Raw genomic sequence first — 16,940 nt, 5'->3', positions numbered from 1 at the left:
TGGGTAGATTTCAGTGTGAAGATGCATGGCCCGCCCCACACGGACAGCTTCAAATGAAAAATGTTCTTATATTAAATAGGACATCTCTCTCCAAGAAATAGTTTATTTATAGATACGCAATCAACATATACAAAGCTAAAATATATAAAAACAGATTTACATTTTAGACATTCAGATAAATAGTTCCCCCAATGATTATAGTGAAGCAGCATTTTTGGTAACAGAAGCTTAAAAAGATACTGTTCTCAATATGAAGTGCAAAATAGACTTAAATCTGTTATAAGGTGCAGTGTTCCAGACCAGAAATAGAGACAGAAATAGATACTATATGGTGCCCACCCTGTATTAATATTTTGTAATAATAATGCTTGTATAAAAGTAAAAAGTGTTTTTTTTCATACAGTAACATATTGTTTCTCCTAAATTATAATGGTAATGTTGAAACAAAGAACCAAGCCATTCAGTGTAAGTAATTTTACTTCAGTTATAATTGGATCCTGGAAAAAAGGAAACATATTATTAGTTTAATAGTGAAATTATGGATAGAAAAGAAGCCAATTTGTGCTCATACGGTGTTTTGACTGAATAGAATAAAAGTAAATTTCTATGCACAAAAAAGATGCCGATCTATAATGTCTCCTTGATTAGTGCCGGCCCCCTGTATTTAGGAAATATCTTTATGGAGAAGTAGGTATTGAGTGCAGGGAAATTACACCGTATTGCTTGTGCCATTGGCAATAATGACAGCTTTGTGTATAAATGAATTTGCTGGGAGGTTCAGTTTTGTTGCAGGTGGAGACATTTAGGGGGGTCATTTGCAAAGCTTAATTGATATGAAAACCATTTAAAAAAATGTAAAATTGCTCAGGGTGCGTTTCAAAACACTTTTCACTAATTATATTTTTCCCATTTCAAAGCTATTCTGCTAATATAATGTATTCTGTAACAACAGTGTCACCTGCTGGTCAGTAGACTATACGGGGAGGTAGTAGGGAGGGGGACAATGGAGCTCAGTGCATGGGACTTTCTCTTTACCGGGCTTTAGTTCTCCTTTAAGTTTATATGAAATCATTATAATGAAATTAAAAAATAGAGCAACATTTAATAAATGTGCCTTTTAAGGTAACCATAAACATATGGAACATGCAATTACCAGTTTATAGTTTAACGCCCACTTTAACAGACCCCTCTCAATACATCGCAACAAAATAAATGCTCTGCTCAGGGAAACAACATGCAACACTTCATGGAAAGAAATTTTGTGGAACTCACCTTAGCAGACAGTGGATTTTCCTCAAGAGAGCTCTTCTTTATCTGGAAATAGAATATTATTAATAGTGAAACATTTGGCCATAAAAAGATACAACTTAAAGGAGAAGGAAAGTTTAAAACCAAGTAAGCTTTTTGGAAAGGTCTATATAAACACTCAAAGTAATGCTTCTTCTATTGTTACACATGGGCTTCTGTATCAGACTTCCTGTTTTCCGCTTAACCTCCGGGCTTGAGCATGCTCTTTGATCCTCCCCTCCCTGCTGTAATCTGAAGCCCAGAGCATGAGTAAGCAGGAGGACTCAGGCAGGAAGTGACGTCACACCAAGCTAATATGGCAGCCGTTATCCTAATCTTCTAGAGCTGATTACTCAGGTATAGTAAAGCATTCTGAAGAATAAATATAGACTTAAAGCTTCCACTATTATAGCTACTCTATTGGCAATAAACTCCCTCAGTAGCTTTCTCTCTCCTTTGAATTTTACCCATTTCAGACAACAAATGTCCAGCTCTGCTCTATTACAACCCTATGGGGAAAATTGGTGCAGGCCAAATCCAATGATGTGGTGCCACAAATAATAATCTATAAACTGATTGTTTTAAGTGATTTGCATCCACAACAGCTTTTGAAAGAAGAATGATAGATCCTTCCATGAAAAATTCCACAACATATCCATAGCAAGAACTCTATTTCCTATTGGTTCAGCAGCCACTAACTAACATATATGCACAATAAAATGCCAATAGGGTAAATATGCAATTAAATCTTAACAAAAAATATGACACTGTACCTTATACAAATAGGGTATGGGGTCGTATCCAGTGATATTGAAGGTTGTCGTCTCTAATTAAAAAATAAACAAAAGACATAAGTTATTCATCAATAGAAAAACAAATAAAGTGGCTCAAGTGTCGCATAATTCTTTTTTTTCTTGTGTCTCAAATATTTTGTGCATTAATAGTTGTGGTAGAGTTTCAAAAAAACTTGCCAAAAGGTGAATTTTACCTTTAATTTCTTCCCAATACGAGGTGTGAGCTGCAAGGGAGATATTACTAAACAGAGAATGGTTTCTTTGTTTAAAGAAGTTTGTTGTCTGGCCCTGGAAGGTTTAGTGTTCTTGAAGGAACAGGCAATCAATTCCAGTGGTCCTTGTGTGTGTGTTGTGTGTTGGAGCTCACTTTCCACAGGAAGACTGTCCTGTGGAAAAGTACTCAATTGTAGTGAAGTGTTGGAAAGGTCTCTCAGAACCGGGCACAGAATAGGAAGGTTACCTGTCTCAGTTAGAAACTCCAAGAGGGCTGGAGGGTTCCTGACACTGCAAGGAGCAGAGGTAGACATGACCAGGGGATTGAGATTGAAACTGAAGTTATTGAGGTGCTGCCAGCAGGTGAGACAGGCCAAAGGCAGGTGAGACAGGCCAGAGACAGGTGAGACAGGCCAGAGGCAGGTGAGACAGGCCAGAGAACAGGTGAGACAGGCCAGAAGGTGAGACAGGCCAGAAGGTGAGACAGGCCAGAAGGTGAGAGTGAGACAGGCCAGAAGGTGAGACAGGCCAGAGGCAGGTGAGCTGGTATCCCTGGTGGTGACAGTCAGAAGGGCTTAGTGTAGAAGCCACCCAGCATGGTGAGAACCTTTAGAGTGGGGAAAAAGTCTTGAATGTGTGTTGTTGAAAAGCTGTTAAACTGTGTTCTGTGACTTTATGTTGGGAAGAGTTTGCCAAAATAAAGCTTTGTTTTTGTCTGAAGATGTGGTGTCCCTGTCTCTATGCTCCTGATCCTTCGCTTTCCTGCCTACCATAGATAATGTCCCCAAAACTGTGTGTGTGCAGACGGTCAGCTTGTTTTTAGAATGTGCATTATTTTCGCAAAGATAATAAAATGTAAATTATCACCAAAGAGCAGTATCAGTGCATTTCAGAAAACAAGATATCAAACATCTTTCAGTTGCAGAATAAAAACTTCACTAAAGGGGTTCAACACTTTTTCCAGTCGGTTTCAGATAGTTCAACAGAAATGCAGACTTTTTCCAATTACTTTCTATTTTCTAGTGTGATAATTTTTTTCTAATATTGAATTGTGTCTAATTTTTCACCTTCTAAAGCAACTGGGGGGGTCGCCAACTCTCTAAACTGTTCTAAATTGATACATTTAGTTGATACATTTCATATCTTTGTCTCTGCTGAGCAGAATCCCTGAGTTTCATTACAGGCAGCATTTAGAATCGATACAATAGTTGCTAATACTCCAGAGATGAGAAATGAATCAACTAAATGTTGTAGAATTGTAACAGTTCAGAATCTGCACCTGAATTACTGAGCTGCCAGACTCAAACACCAGAGACAGGGAAATTCAACTTTAAACTTTGATTTTGGAAAAAACAGTTAGAAAATGGAAAGTGATCGAAAAAAGTCTGTTGAACAATTAAAAACTCAACTGAAAAAGTGTTTGGAAGGTGAACAACCCCTTTATCATCTTAATAAGATTAGCGGCCATTGTCATTGTACAAGCCAGATAACCCTCAAATGGCATTTCTTAAGTTAATAAAACATTGAACAAACTAAAGTTGACTATGATTCAAACAAAAAAAAGTTATCTTATACCACTTTCACATATAAAAATCCTTTTGGTTACTTTGTTGGTTTAATCCTGATCAATCCAGTGTATTCAAAGAGAAACCAACGTTGTGACCCTTACAATACACTAAACAAGACAAATATTTGGGCCTCCTGCATCTGGTGTAACATTTTTTGTTAAATAGGGAAGCATCATCTAAGAATATTTATATATAATGTTTTTAGAGATTTTACCTCCTTTGAGTGTTCCACAAGTTGAAAACGCATCATCAGTTCCACTACAGAATTCCTTACTAAATTCAGAATATTTTGAAAATTGATACCAGACAACAAATTCCCCATACAACTGGTACAAATCCATCCCTATAGCAACACAAAAATATGAATGATTTTCAGATAATATAAAAATCAATATCTCATTCTGTTAAGATATTATAACATCATTATAGCGATCCATTTCTATGCTTCACGGTGTCTAAAGGCCAGGGTTGACTTGAATGCATGCAAGTTCACTAGTAATTCATCTATTTATGGCTAAAACTAATACCAAGACTTTTGTCACGGTCTGCACCCAACACCAGAACAAACACCAGGCACCCTGGTCTTGGCTCGTGCTTCACCAGTAGTGTGACCACCTTTGGGCCCCGGGAAGAGCCCTCGGCTTACTTTGATGCCACCTGGATTTAAACAAGAGGTGCAAGATGAGGGTTCTGGATAGGCAGAGGGGCACGACTGTAGAGCAAAGTCTTTGGACAGAAGGTCGTAGTACAAGGTGTTCAGCAATAGAGTAGTCAAATCAGGCCGGGTCGGGGCAGGCAGAGAATAAACGTAGTCAGGCAGGCAAGGATCAAAGGGTTAAGCAAGATCAGAGTTGGATAAACAGGCAAGGAGTCAGGATACAGAGAGTAGAATCGTCAAAAGCCAGGCAGGGGTCAAAACAGGTAATCAGGAACAGTTATCAAGCAAAATAGCAAAAGCTAATAGCACCAGGAACAAATCCTATCACGGGCACTGAATACACACAAAAGTCCCTTTAAATACAGTTTGAATTTCACGCCAATGCGCGCTGACGTCATCACGTCAGCGCGCATGCGCAGAAAACCAGGAAGAGGTGCGTGCGTGTGCCTAACTAGACCGGCGCCTGCAGAGGAGCAGTTTGGCGCGGCGGGAGTCCCCGCTGAGGGGCGGCAGGCGTCCCTGCCGTCCCACCACTAGACCACCAGGGTAAGATTTTATTACAACTTTATGTAATTTACGGAGTCTTGATGAATAAGTCTAAAATAACTTTTATTTACATTTTAAAATACATTAATGGACATGAAGTGTAAAAGTACTTCTCTAATCTGCGTGTAGTCTCAAATAATCATACTCAATGCATTTCAATGCACGGCGGCCCCATTTATGTTTTTGCAGGGGAGGAAAAATGGCTAGGATGGAGAAAGGGTGGGGTACAAGGTTAGTGTCTGTGAGGTGCTAATATATGTGACTAATAAATTTCCTCATTAACATTGCATTCTTCTAATGTTTGGCCACAGAAAGGCCCCTTACTTATACAGGAGCTAGGCTCCTATTCCTGGGTCAAAGCTTTCCCAGGTTGAGCCACTAGATGGCAGTGTTTAATAATATATAAGCTGAGCACACACGTAAAGGGTACATTTTGCCATTCTCCTTACTTCAATAGGCAGGAAGGGTTTGCACTTGGAACCTAGACAAGGTCAGGTTTAGCTAGTGATAGGCTACTCACTTATATGGGTCACTCTAGTTGTGATAGTTAGGGCTATTTAGCCGAACAGCACAGGCTCCACCAAGGAGTGTTGAGTGGGACTAGGATCCCGGGTACTAATTGCTCAGAGAAGGGATTAAGTGTCAGAGCTAAAGTCTAGAGAGACCTCCTTGGAACTCCACTTAGGGTAAAGGCTATAAACTGGGAGTAATCCTGTTGATGCTGTGTATTTCTCTCATTCTCTGTGGGGATTTAGCTGACCATTAATGCTGTAAGTATATGCTGTCCACTGATGTTATATGTTCCCGTTATCTCTCATTGAACTCCTATATAGATTATGTTCTTCTAATAAACAAGTTCTATGGTTAAAGGGTGGTTCACCTTCAAACAACTAGTTGTTTTCAGATAGATCACCAGAAATAACGAATTTTCCAATGATTTTCTATTTTCTATGTGTCACCGTTTTTCTAATATTGAAGTGTAAAGTGTAATTTTTCACCTTCTAAAGCAGCCCTGGGAGGGGGGGTCGCCGATCCTGCCTGTAAACTGTTGTAAATGGATACATTTAGTTGATACATTTCTTATCTGTCTCCCTGCTGAGCAGAATCCCTGGGTTTCATTACAGGCAGCTGTTAGAATTGATACAATAGTTGCTAATACTCCAGAGATGCTGCTGAGAAATGTATCAACTAAATGTTGCAAAATTGTAACAGTTTGGAGTCTGCACCTGAATTACTGAGCTGTCAGACTTAAACACCAAAGACAAGAACATTCAACTTTAAACTTAGATTTTGGAAAAACGGTAAAAAATAAATAATGGAAAGTGATTGAAAAAAGTCTTTATTTCTGGGGAACAATCAAAAACAACTGCATTGAAAAAAGTGTTTGGAAGGTGAACAACCCTTTAAGTTCAACGAACCACTGGTGCCCATTCTTTTATACTACTACTACAATGTATGACACCCTGCCTCCATACCATTGCGAGAAATCACACCCTGCGAATAATAGGCATTATCTAGAGCAAATATAGGAGTAAAGCTACCAGTAACAGTGCCGCTCAATTTACTACAGCCTTACACTAATAAATTCTATAGTATTTAAATGAAAAGAATACATACTTGGAATCCATTCAACTGTAACATAAGGCAGTCTGTTAAAATCACAAGCTTCCATGGTGATTTTAAGGTCTTTTTGTCCATCTAAAAACACATATATAATTACTCTTGGAATAAGTTAGCAGCAAAAATGTTAGGGGAAAATCCTGTACACGTTACTCTAAAAATGTTATTTTTAATTCTCTGGCATTACATCTAGTTCTAAATTATGTTTTTAAAAACACACAAAGATACTTGGTTTTCTTCTTCTTATAATTCAAGTTACTTTAGTGCAGATGAAATCAAGAGGCCCCGTACAACAACATTTTCTGGGCCTCCTGGTCAACCCACCCCAGCCTGGCCCCAAGCCCGCCCCACCCCACAGTAAAAAGGCCACACAGACATCAGTGCTAAAACAGTAAAAACACCCACAACCCCACTGGTGTTCAGGGCCTCAGTACATGTTAAAAAATATTAATTGGTTGCCAGCCCCCCTACAAGTTATAAAAAGCCATTGGTGGTCAGGCTGCCACTTCAAAAGAATTGGTGGCCAGGGCCCCTTCACAAATTAAAAAACATTGGCGGCCAAGCCACTCCCACAAGTTATAAAAAGTCATTGGTGGTCAAGCCAGTCCCACAAGTTATAAAAAGCCATTGGTGGTCAAGCCAGTCCCGCAAGTTATAAAAAGCCATTGGTGGTCAAGCCAGTCCCACAAGTTATAAAAAGCCATTGGTGGTCAAGCCAGTCCCACAAGTTTCAAAAGACATTGGTGGTCAAGCCACTCCCACAAGTTATAAAAAGCCATTGGTGGTCAAGCCAGTCCCACAAGTTATAAAAAGCCATTGGTGGTCAAGCCACTCCCACAAGTTATAAAAAGCCATTGGTGGTCAGGTCCCCCTTCAAGTTAAAATAAAAAAACAGTGAGGCCAGGCCCTCTATAAGTTAGAAAAAAACATTGGCAAGCAGGGCCCCTCTATAAGTTCAAGAAGCCCCCCCCCATAGTAAAAAAAATAGTTATAAACACAAGCACAATGCACTAGTTAGGACATAACATTGAACGTGCATTCAAGCAATTAAAGAACAGTTAAGTGTAAAAATAAATATTGTGTAAATAGATGTGCAAAATAAAAAATGTTTTTAATATAGTTAGTTAGCCATAAATATAATGTATAAAGGCTGGAATGACTGGATGTCTAACATAATAGCCAGAACACTACTTCCTGCTTTGCAGCTCTCTAACTCTGAGTTAGTCAGTGACTTTAAGGGGGGCCACATGGGACATAATCTCAGCATGCAGCTCAGATTCAAAAGCAACAGTTATGGCCCATGTGCCCCCCCCCTCAAATCACTGATACAGAATGCTCGAGACCAGAGGTTTTTCAGATAACTGATCATTCCGTTATTTGGATCTTCGTACCTTAAGTCTACTAGAAAATTATTTAAACATTAAACAAACCCAATAGGCTGTTTTTGCCTCCAATAAGGATTAATTATATCTTAGTTTGGATCAATTACAAGCTACTGTTTTATTATTACAACAGAGAAAAAGGAAATCATTTTAAAAGATTTTAATTATTTGGAGACAATGGCCATTCCGTAATTCGGAGCATTCTGGAAAATAGGTTTCCAGATAACCTGTATTGAAAACATTTTTATTTTGCAAACCCTATCTATTTACCCAGTTTTTATTTGTATGTAGAACAAAGGGTGTTTGCTTCTACATGCTCTTTTGCAGCTTGAAGTGAGTGCCAATGATCCCTTTCAGCCGGCTGTAATATATTACATACAAGAGAAACTTGGAATAGCCATCAGTGAAGACCTGCTGGTAATTGACTAAAATGCAGGCAATTTACTAAAATATATTTAAATGTGCAAATTATCTTTTGGTACACAAATGAGACAAATTTCACACACTGACAATTGTGCTGAAATACTGGGGAAAGGAACTATTGCAACTATTTTAGGAATGAGGTGAAGCGACATTCCTTTAAAGAAGCCTCACTTAAAGCATTTGTATTTAGTGGTGTAACTACCAGGAAACGCCCCCTCCTCCCCCCACGAAAAATAAATTTAAAGGGTCCAGGCCTGTAGCTTTGAGTTTTTTTCATCACCTCCCTCTAGGGTTGCCACCATGATGGTATTTTACTGGCCTGGCCGGTAAAAATGATGGTTGATCCCAATGTTAATAGGGAAAAAAGATACATTTATAGGAAGGCCGGTATCTTTTTCCAGAAAAAGGTGGCAACCCTACCTCCCTCCCACCCCGCTGTTGTTTGCCTGCACTTGCGCTGTTTGTTTGCGGTGTTGGGCAGTGAAAATAAGGAGGCAGAAGGGGCCGGAAAAAGGAAATTCATACAGCAGACCCTGCGGTCCAGGCCCCATTGCTCTCTGAGCGTGAATCCCGGGTCTGCTGTATGGTAGTTAAGCCAGTATATTGGTCTGCCGATCCCAAATGATATTCATATACTATTAGAATGAGGTTTGTTAGTCAATCAGGCCGGTTTAAAAATTCAATTGGCAGATGCAGCATATGTGCATGTGGTACACTGGTAGATGAGCAATGAATTAAAGAATAATATTAGGGCACACACTGCACCTTAGTATTAAATGCTCTTTTTTCAGAGCATTTTATTTTCAATACACTATCCAAAAAAACACCAAATTGTTTATGTGTTTAGAGGTGACCTCTGACTTCTTGTTGTCTCCTGCCCCCATGACGCCACACGTTTATAAATCTACTATCGATTGTACATTCGCCTATATGTAAGGTACAGTTTGCAAGCTTGCGATATAATACCATGAAAACTACTTACCACATAGTTGAAGCCAAACTTCTGCTACTGAAGATTTACACAACAATTGTTCCTTAACTGCACCCTGCGTAGTAAGAGCTGGTAGAGAGAAAAGTACCAAATAGAACGTTGAAGCCCAAAATAAATGTAAAATGCACATTTCTTCAAGTTCCCAATTGCTCCGCTCAGTAGTAGGAATTTACTAACACTGACAAAGTGTCTGATGGATGACTGGGTTAACTGGAAAGCTTTGTGCAAGGAAATTCAACTGGCAGACAGAGTTATAGGTTTTGAGGCTAAAAAAACACATTCCATTACATACAGTAAATTCTGTTCACCTATTTGCATAAAGGGGAAATGATTTTTCATGACTGTAGTAACCCACAGCCTTTGCCAATGTGCCCTCTAAGTTGTGCCCACTCAGGTGAGTGAAAAACAAATAGAAAATTCTTGTTGAGTACAGAAAATGCTGTATGCACACATATACAGTAACATGAATTCTTTGCTTGTAAGACACATTGCACAAACACTGTACTCTGCCTAACAGTGCCTCCAACTGATTGATAGTAAGTGCAGGGGTTTTTCCCAACCCGCACTTAACTATAACCCCTCTCTTAGCCAGCGGCCGCCCGCATCCGACTTCCAGGTTCCTTTTATAAACCCGCGTTGACCCGCCTCGCTGTTGATGTCACAAAAGGGGCAGGGCGAGCAGGCGCGCAGCTATAAAGCCAGAAGCCGGCATTTAAAGGTGGCAGGCGCCACCAGCGAAGAGGAGTGCTGGGTCGGCCCGAACCCGCCGGACCCATGGGTATCGGGCCGGCCCGCAAATCACTACTGGGGGTTGTATTACAAAAAGTGAAGGGCCTTCCCAGATGCCTCCCTGCAAGTTAACAAAAAAAATTGAAGTTACCCACATACAGTAACTTCAAAAAAAAACATTGGTGGCAAGGGCCTCCCATAGAAATTTTTAAAAAACATTGGTGGCCAGGGTCCCCCATAAAAGTTTAAAAAAAGAAATTGGTAGCAAAGGGTTAAAAAAACATAATTTGTGTTCAGTGGAATTGACCTTTAAAGGTCTTCTTTATACTTCTGTTTGTCTCCTTTCAGTGGCTTCGACTTCATTTGGCTCCTTGCGATGGATTTCGGTGCTGCTTTGGTGACTTAAGGGGGGCCCGGATGTTCTGCACTTCTCAGATTAGCAGAGCCCTCATTAAAAAAAATCACAGGGCCCGATACAGCTGTCCCCCCCAGTGTCCCTCTGATGGAAGCCCTGTGTGCATGCACCAAAAAGCTCCATGTTGGCAGTCCCTTTAGTGAAATAATCCAAAAATACATAGATGGCACCTGAGAACTATGCAGAGATCTGTGGCAAACTGTATAGAGCCTAACACAATGTGCAAAGTGCAAAAAATGCCAATTGTGCACACTGTGTTAAAGGATATGGATCAAAAATCTCAGATTACTTTTTATATCTCTTTCTGAAGGAAAATCTCTCTGAATGTAGAGTCAGACGAACTGACCAGCAGGTGACACTATTGTTACAGAATACATTATATTAGCAGTTAATAAACAGCTTAATTGCTATGAAATGGGAAAAAGATAATTAACAAAAATTGTAAAAGTGTTTAAAAAAGCACCTTGAGCAATTTTACATTCATTTTTTAAGGGTTACATATCAATTAGGTTTGCTGTCTCCACCTGCTACAAAACTGAACCTCCCAGGAAATTTGACTATACGCAAAGCTGTCATTATTGCCAATGACACAAGCAATATGGTGTAATTCCCCTGCACTCAATAACTACTTGTCCATAAAGAAATGTGCTAAATACAGGAGGGGCCGGCACTAATCAAGGGGAAGTTATAGATCTGTATCTTTTTTGTGCATAGAAATAGACTTTTATTCTATTCAGTCAAAACACTGTATGGGCACAAATTGCCTTTTTTTTTGATGACAATACAGGGAATCCTCGAGTTACATACACCCGACTTACATACAACTCACACTTACATACAGTGACTATTACAGATAAGCTGGCCATAGATGTTGAGATTTTTAAAAGATCCTCATCGTGAGACCATGATTTTCTCAGAACGATCGTACGAATTGACCATCAACTAAAAAGACCAATTTGCCAGGAAAACAAAGGGGAGCTGCCTGCTTGGCCCTGCAAACATATATAGATTGCACTGGGACCGACAAAGATTTTTTGACCTGGCCGATCAATTTCCTGACAGATGTCAGACGAAAAGTTGTAAGATGTACGATCGGTCGAATCCCACTAACCGCACGATAATTTCGAAGGATTGGTCGGACTTCTCTAAAATTGGTCGTTCGGCAAGAAGAATCGTCGCGTCTATGGGGAGCTTAACATACTGTGGTTTGCTTGGCCTTTATTAGCATTTAGCTTTAATAAACCTCCTGCCCCAATCCCCTCTGGCATGTGTTGTCTACTGCAAAGCACAGAAAGGTAAAAATAAATACTATAATAATAATAATAATAAATACTGATATATTTAGTCATAAAAGATACAACCTAAATCAAGTTCTCACTCCAGTACAAACATCAGTGTCATGCTCTGCTCTATTACAACCCTATAGGGAAAAAGTGGCGCAGGTCAAAACTGGTGACATGGTGCCACCACTAATTAACTGTTAACTGACTGGTTTATGTAGCTTTCAGCCTCAACAAATTTTAAAGGAAGAATGGCAGATCGTTCATGAAATAATTCTACAACACATCCATAGCAAGAACTCTATTTCTCTTTGGTTCAGAGGCCACTTACTAACAAATATTCAACCAATAAATTGCACGCAGGATAAATATGTATATATAAAGTCTAACAAAATAAATATGTCGCTATACCTTGAACAAGGATCGTATGAACACGGGTCCAGTGATATTGAAGGTTTCTAATTAAATGCAAAAATAATAAAAAATAAAGTTGTCCAGTATAATGCTATAAATAATAATATAATAAATATATATATATTATAAATATAATAATATAATAAAGATGGCTCAAGTGTAAGGTAAAGTACCAAATGTATTTCACACCCTTTTTTTTAAGAAATCGAGCCAGTCATTATATTCTTGTACCTGTCAAATAAAATGCGTTATTTTATGTGTGATCACATTATGTAACAAGAACAGTGCCGGGCCAAGCCGACTGGGCGCCCTAGGCGACCCATCCGGCCACCGAGCTCCCCTCCATGCTTGTGTGCGCGCGTGTGCACACTCCTCACTGTGCATGCGCTCCTCTCTGTGCGTGCGCTCCTCTCCGTGCGTGCACCCCCCCCATCCAGGATGCGCACACATGCACAGAGCGACGGAGGGGAGGCAAAAAACCGAAGAGGTGAGCTCGGCAAGGGAGAGGGAGCCCAGGGGAGATATCACCAGATGAGAGTGGAAAAAGCCAAAGGGGAGGGGGAGAGAGCTGGAAGGGAATGGAGAGGGAGCGCGAACATGGACTAGGGGTAGGCAGAAGACAGGTACCTGCCCAGCGCCCCCCTTTCGTTGCGCCCTAGGCAGGTGCCTCTTCTGCCTACCCCTAGTTCCGGCCCTGAACAAGAAATGTGCATTATTATCACCAGAGGGCAGTATCAGTGCATTGTGCCTTGCATCGTTTTGTAAAACTTCATATCGTACCTCCTTCAATTGCAGCATAGACATTGCACTAACATAAAATGATAATGTATATGTTAAAAATGCAGTGATGGATTCTTAAGCAGCTGCTGCTTTTTATGGGGGATTTTTACCTTATCACCTAAAATAAACACAGCTTTATAAATAGTCTGCGGGTGGTTCTTAATGTTTGAACAGCAATGTGTGGTATATATTGAAAAAACCTCTCCTTGTCACCTTTATATATATATATCACCTGACTATAGCTGGGAAGGGTGGGAGCTACAACATGGAGCTGGTCACTGCTCCTTTATAACTATAACAAACAAGGGAAAGTTTTGCTCACCACTAATTTTTAAAGACTCAAGTACACCCAGTTACTAACGAGTTAGACCTAACAATGGGTAATGAATATTTTAAATTAGGCGGGGGTGCAATGAGGCAATGAGGCTGTGACCTAAAAATACATATAGACAAATACAAGAGTCCTGGGCGTCTGCAACATTTTGCCAGTGGCAAATTTTTTACGAAATGGGTCAAATTCGCCCATCCCTATAAATAAACCCATAATCTAAGTGTATCCTGGCATTCTGCAGTTAAATAGGAATTTTCAAATGGTTAGGGGTACACAGGTGCAAAACTGCAATCATCATTTCATAAAAATATCATTTGTATAGGTTGTTGCCTGGGTCTAATAACACTCATATATACACTTATTATAAGGGGTGGTTCACCTTTAAGTTAACTTTTAGTATGTTATAGAATGGCTAATTATAAGCCACTTTTCAGTTGCTCTCAAATAGGGGTGAGCCCATCTTAAAAATAATCTGTAAGGCTACAAATTACTCATCTTTCTATAAAGGCCCTCTCCTATTCATATTCCAGTCTCTTATGCAAATCATTGCATGGTTGCTAGGGTAATTTGGGCCCTAGCAACCAGATTGCTGAAATTGTAAACTGGAGAGCCCATGAATAAAAAAACTAAATAAGTCAAAAACCACAAACAAAAAATGAAATCTAATTGCAAACTGTATCAGGATATCACTTTGTACATCATACTAACGTCAATGTGAAGTGAACAATCCCTTCACTGTGTCAGCTGTACTTTCTATTGTGTACGAGGTGCAAGAGCTGCTCACGTAAGCCATGCACAGTATTTATGTGAAGGGTTCCATTTGCAAGTTTCTTAGTTCTGCACCAGTAGAATAATATGCAAGTGTGTGTTAATTGCCAGCCAGTGTTGTGACCCTTACATTGTAGGTGCAAGCTGGCCATAAATGTGCGCAATACACGAAAAAACATGAATATTCCGACCTCCTACATCTGATGCACAATACACAATAACATATTATATCCAATGTAACAGAACTGTGTGCTTTGTGCGGCTATGGTGTTGCCATCCACCTGGACTCAAGAAGGATTTTCTTAGAGATTTTACCTCCATTCAGTGCTCCACAAGGAGAATAGACCTCATCAGTTCTGCCTATGCTCATAATATTTTGAAAACTGATACCAGATAATTTCTGCATAAACCTGGCGCAAATCCATCCCTATAACAACACAAAAATGTTAATTATTTTCAGATAACATAAAAAATCAATATCTTATTCTAGTAACATATTATAAGACAGGGGGTAAGGACAGGGCCCAGTTGTGATGCACAAGTTAGAGGACAGGGAGAGGGCAGTTGGGGGGAAGCCTACATACTTCCCAACTAGGTGAGCAATGGAGTGATACATCAGCAACAGTTTCTGGTGATACCTATTATTATAAGTGGGGGTTCCAGTTATGTGCCACCCAATTACAAGTTATTTTTCTCCTACATATTTACCATTTTCAGAAAAATACTGCCCAGGCTTCCTAGATCAATCTGACATCCAACCATTTGCCACCTGAAAGTCCACTTTACATTCAAAACTTCACACAGTACATAAGCCTCAGTTACAAGTCATATAAATGACATGTGTGGGTAGATGTAATGACGACTCACCCTGTGGGCCGGTGGGGACACCGCCGTAGGGTGCTGTCTCTTCTGTTGTCGGTTGGTTTTAGGGTGCGCGGGGGACACACTTCCGGGTTTTACGCGCCGCTCGTGATGATGTCATCACGGTTTGGCGCAAACTTTTGAATATTTAAAGGGCTTTGGGCCAAAACTCATTACCCGTTGTTAGGTCTAACTCGTTAGTATCTGGGTGTACTTGATTCTTTTGGCACAATTATGCCTGCATATTGATGCTGGATATTTCAGTGGTAGCTCCAGGGTTCAGCTGTATCAATGTGCACTCACGTGTGACTGGGAATATGAGGCAGGACAGACACACCAGCACCAAATGATCCGGAAGTGCATGGGGCAGCTTTGAACTAATACCTTTAATGTACGGCTTTGATTCGTAAGAGAACTGCAAACCTCTTTATGCAGCCGCAAATTACAGCTGTGCTTGGAAATAAGCCATAATGGCATTTTCAGCAATCATTTTTATTACATTCACTGCTCACCAGTATACTGTACTCAGAATCATTTTTTCATTGAATTTTCATTGGTATCTGAATCCCCATTTTTCCCAATTCTCACCCTAAAAGGCCTTCAGGCTAAGCCACCCTGCCACTGCTCCAATTACCCTGAGAGGGAAGCCTCAGAGTTTGGGAACCACTGTTCTAGTTCACAGCTGCTAATCTACTGTATGTTTCTTCCAAGATCGATATACAACTGAGGAACAGGGACCCAGCATACACTTACATCAGGGGTACCCAAAAGGTAGATCGGAATCTACCAGTAGACCTTTAGCTGGTGATCAGTAGATCTCAAGAGACTGTCAACAAACAGCTTGTCTAAATCACCCTCCTGTTTTATTCTTTTCATTCAGATTTTTATTAGATTAAGGTTGCGTAAGAAATAGTAGTTGGTTAAATATGACAATATACATTTTCTCATAAATCAATATTTAAGTAATATTTTCCATGGAACAGAATGCTTTTATGGATGTAGATCATAATGAGACAACATAACTTACAGTAGCAAAGTATGGGCACTCCTGACTTACATACAGCAGTAAGTGAGACTGATGGGAAAAACTCTATCCCATTTAATATTTTCAATAGCCCATAAATGTTTATACAGAAGGGGGCAAGCAAAACCTTATAGCAAACCCAACCTCACAGAGATAAAATATAAATTCCTTCCACACCACAAAATGTAAATCAGATAGGTCCCACCTGCTTGCCATAATGTCTAAAGAACACAGAAGTTAAAACCTTGCAGCTCAACCAGACCAAATGAAGGAGGATAAAATGGTGTAGCAAACAGCACATTTATTTATTATTCATGCACGCTCAAAGTCGGACTGGGGTACCTGGAGCCCAATCAAAAATTTGACCTCAAGGGCCCACCAAATCCATAAGCACACTGCCTATGTAAAATGTCCCACCTCCCAAATATTGATCCACCTCCTTGTGTTGCTGCTTAACTAAAGGAGCACATTGTTACCTGGACTGGAGCAGGACAGTCCATTGGCTGAAGTGCTAGAAATGCAAGTCTCCATCTAACCACTATCACCACTGAGCTTGGCTCCAGAAATCTGAAGCCCACAACAAGGAGACCCACTGACAGCAAGGGACTGGGGCCCACTGGAACTGTACATGGTATTCTGTTGGGCCAGTTCAACCCTGATGAATATCATCATATTATGGCATCATTGGGGGTACACGCTATTGTGTTTATAATATATATATTTCTAAATGTATTTATTTTTTATTATTTGTTTAGTGCCAGTGACAGGCACTTACTGACTCATCTCACAACATTAAAGAACGCTTTAACATTAAAGCTGTAACATTTGAGAGGCTTACAAAGAAATTGCACAGAAC

The 16,940-nt window shown here is 39.9% G+C and overlaps 1 protein-coding gene across 2 annotated transcripts in view; it reads right to left on the bottom strand.

Annotated features, from left to right (window-relative positions):
- Nucleotides 1-16,940, bottom strand: part of LOC121394747 — a 33,395-nt gene that overhangs the window by 12,944 nt on the left and 3,511 nt on the right. Inside the window, exons 2-7 of one of the 2 annotated variants that reach the window (XM_041566510.1) lie at nucleotides 9,474-9,551; nucleotides 6,684-6,764; nucleotides 4,077-4,205; nucleotides 2,061-2,113; nucleotides 1,273-1,314; nucleotides 340-497 (exon numbers count right to left, since the gene is read on the bottom strand). In XM_041566510.1, the coding sequence (XP_041422444.1) occupies nucleotides 420-497; nucleotides 1,273-1,314; nucleotides 2,061-2,113; nucleotides 4,077-4,205; nucleotides 6,684-6,764; nucleotides 9,474-9,551 (461 nt within the window). In that variant the 3' untranslated portion in view covers nucleotides 340-419. Of the gene's footprint in view, nucleotides 1-339; nucleotides 498-1,272; nucleotides 1,315-2,060; nucleotides 2,114-4,076; nucleotides 4,206-6,683; nucleotides 6,765-9,473; nucleotides 9,552-16,940 lie in introns of those variants that run through there. The other variant, XM_041566509.1, reaches the window with a different exon arrangement.

The sequence above is a fragment of the Xenopus laevis genome, chromosome 6L (assembly GCF_017654675.1).
Source record: "Xenopus laevis strain J_2021 chromosome 6L, Xenopus_laevis_v10.1, whole genome shotgun sequence".
Classification (NCBI taxonomy): Eukaryota; Metazoa; Chordata; class Amphibia; order Anura; family Pipidae; genus Xenopus; species Xenopus laevis.
This window is presented reverse-complemented; position numbering and strand designations above follow the sequence as displayed.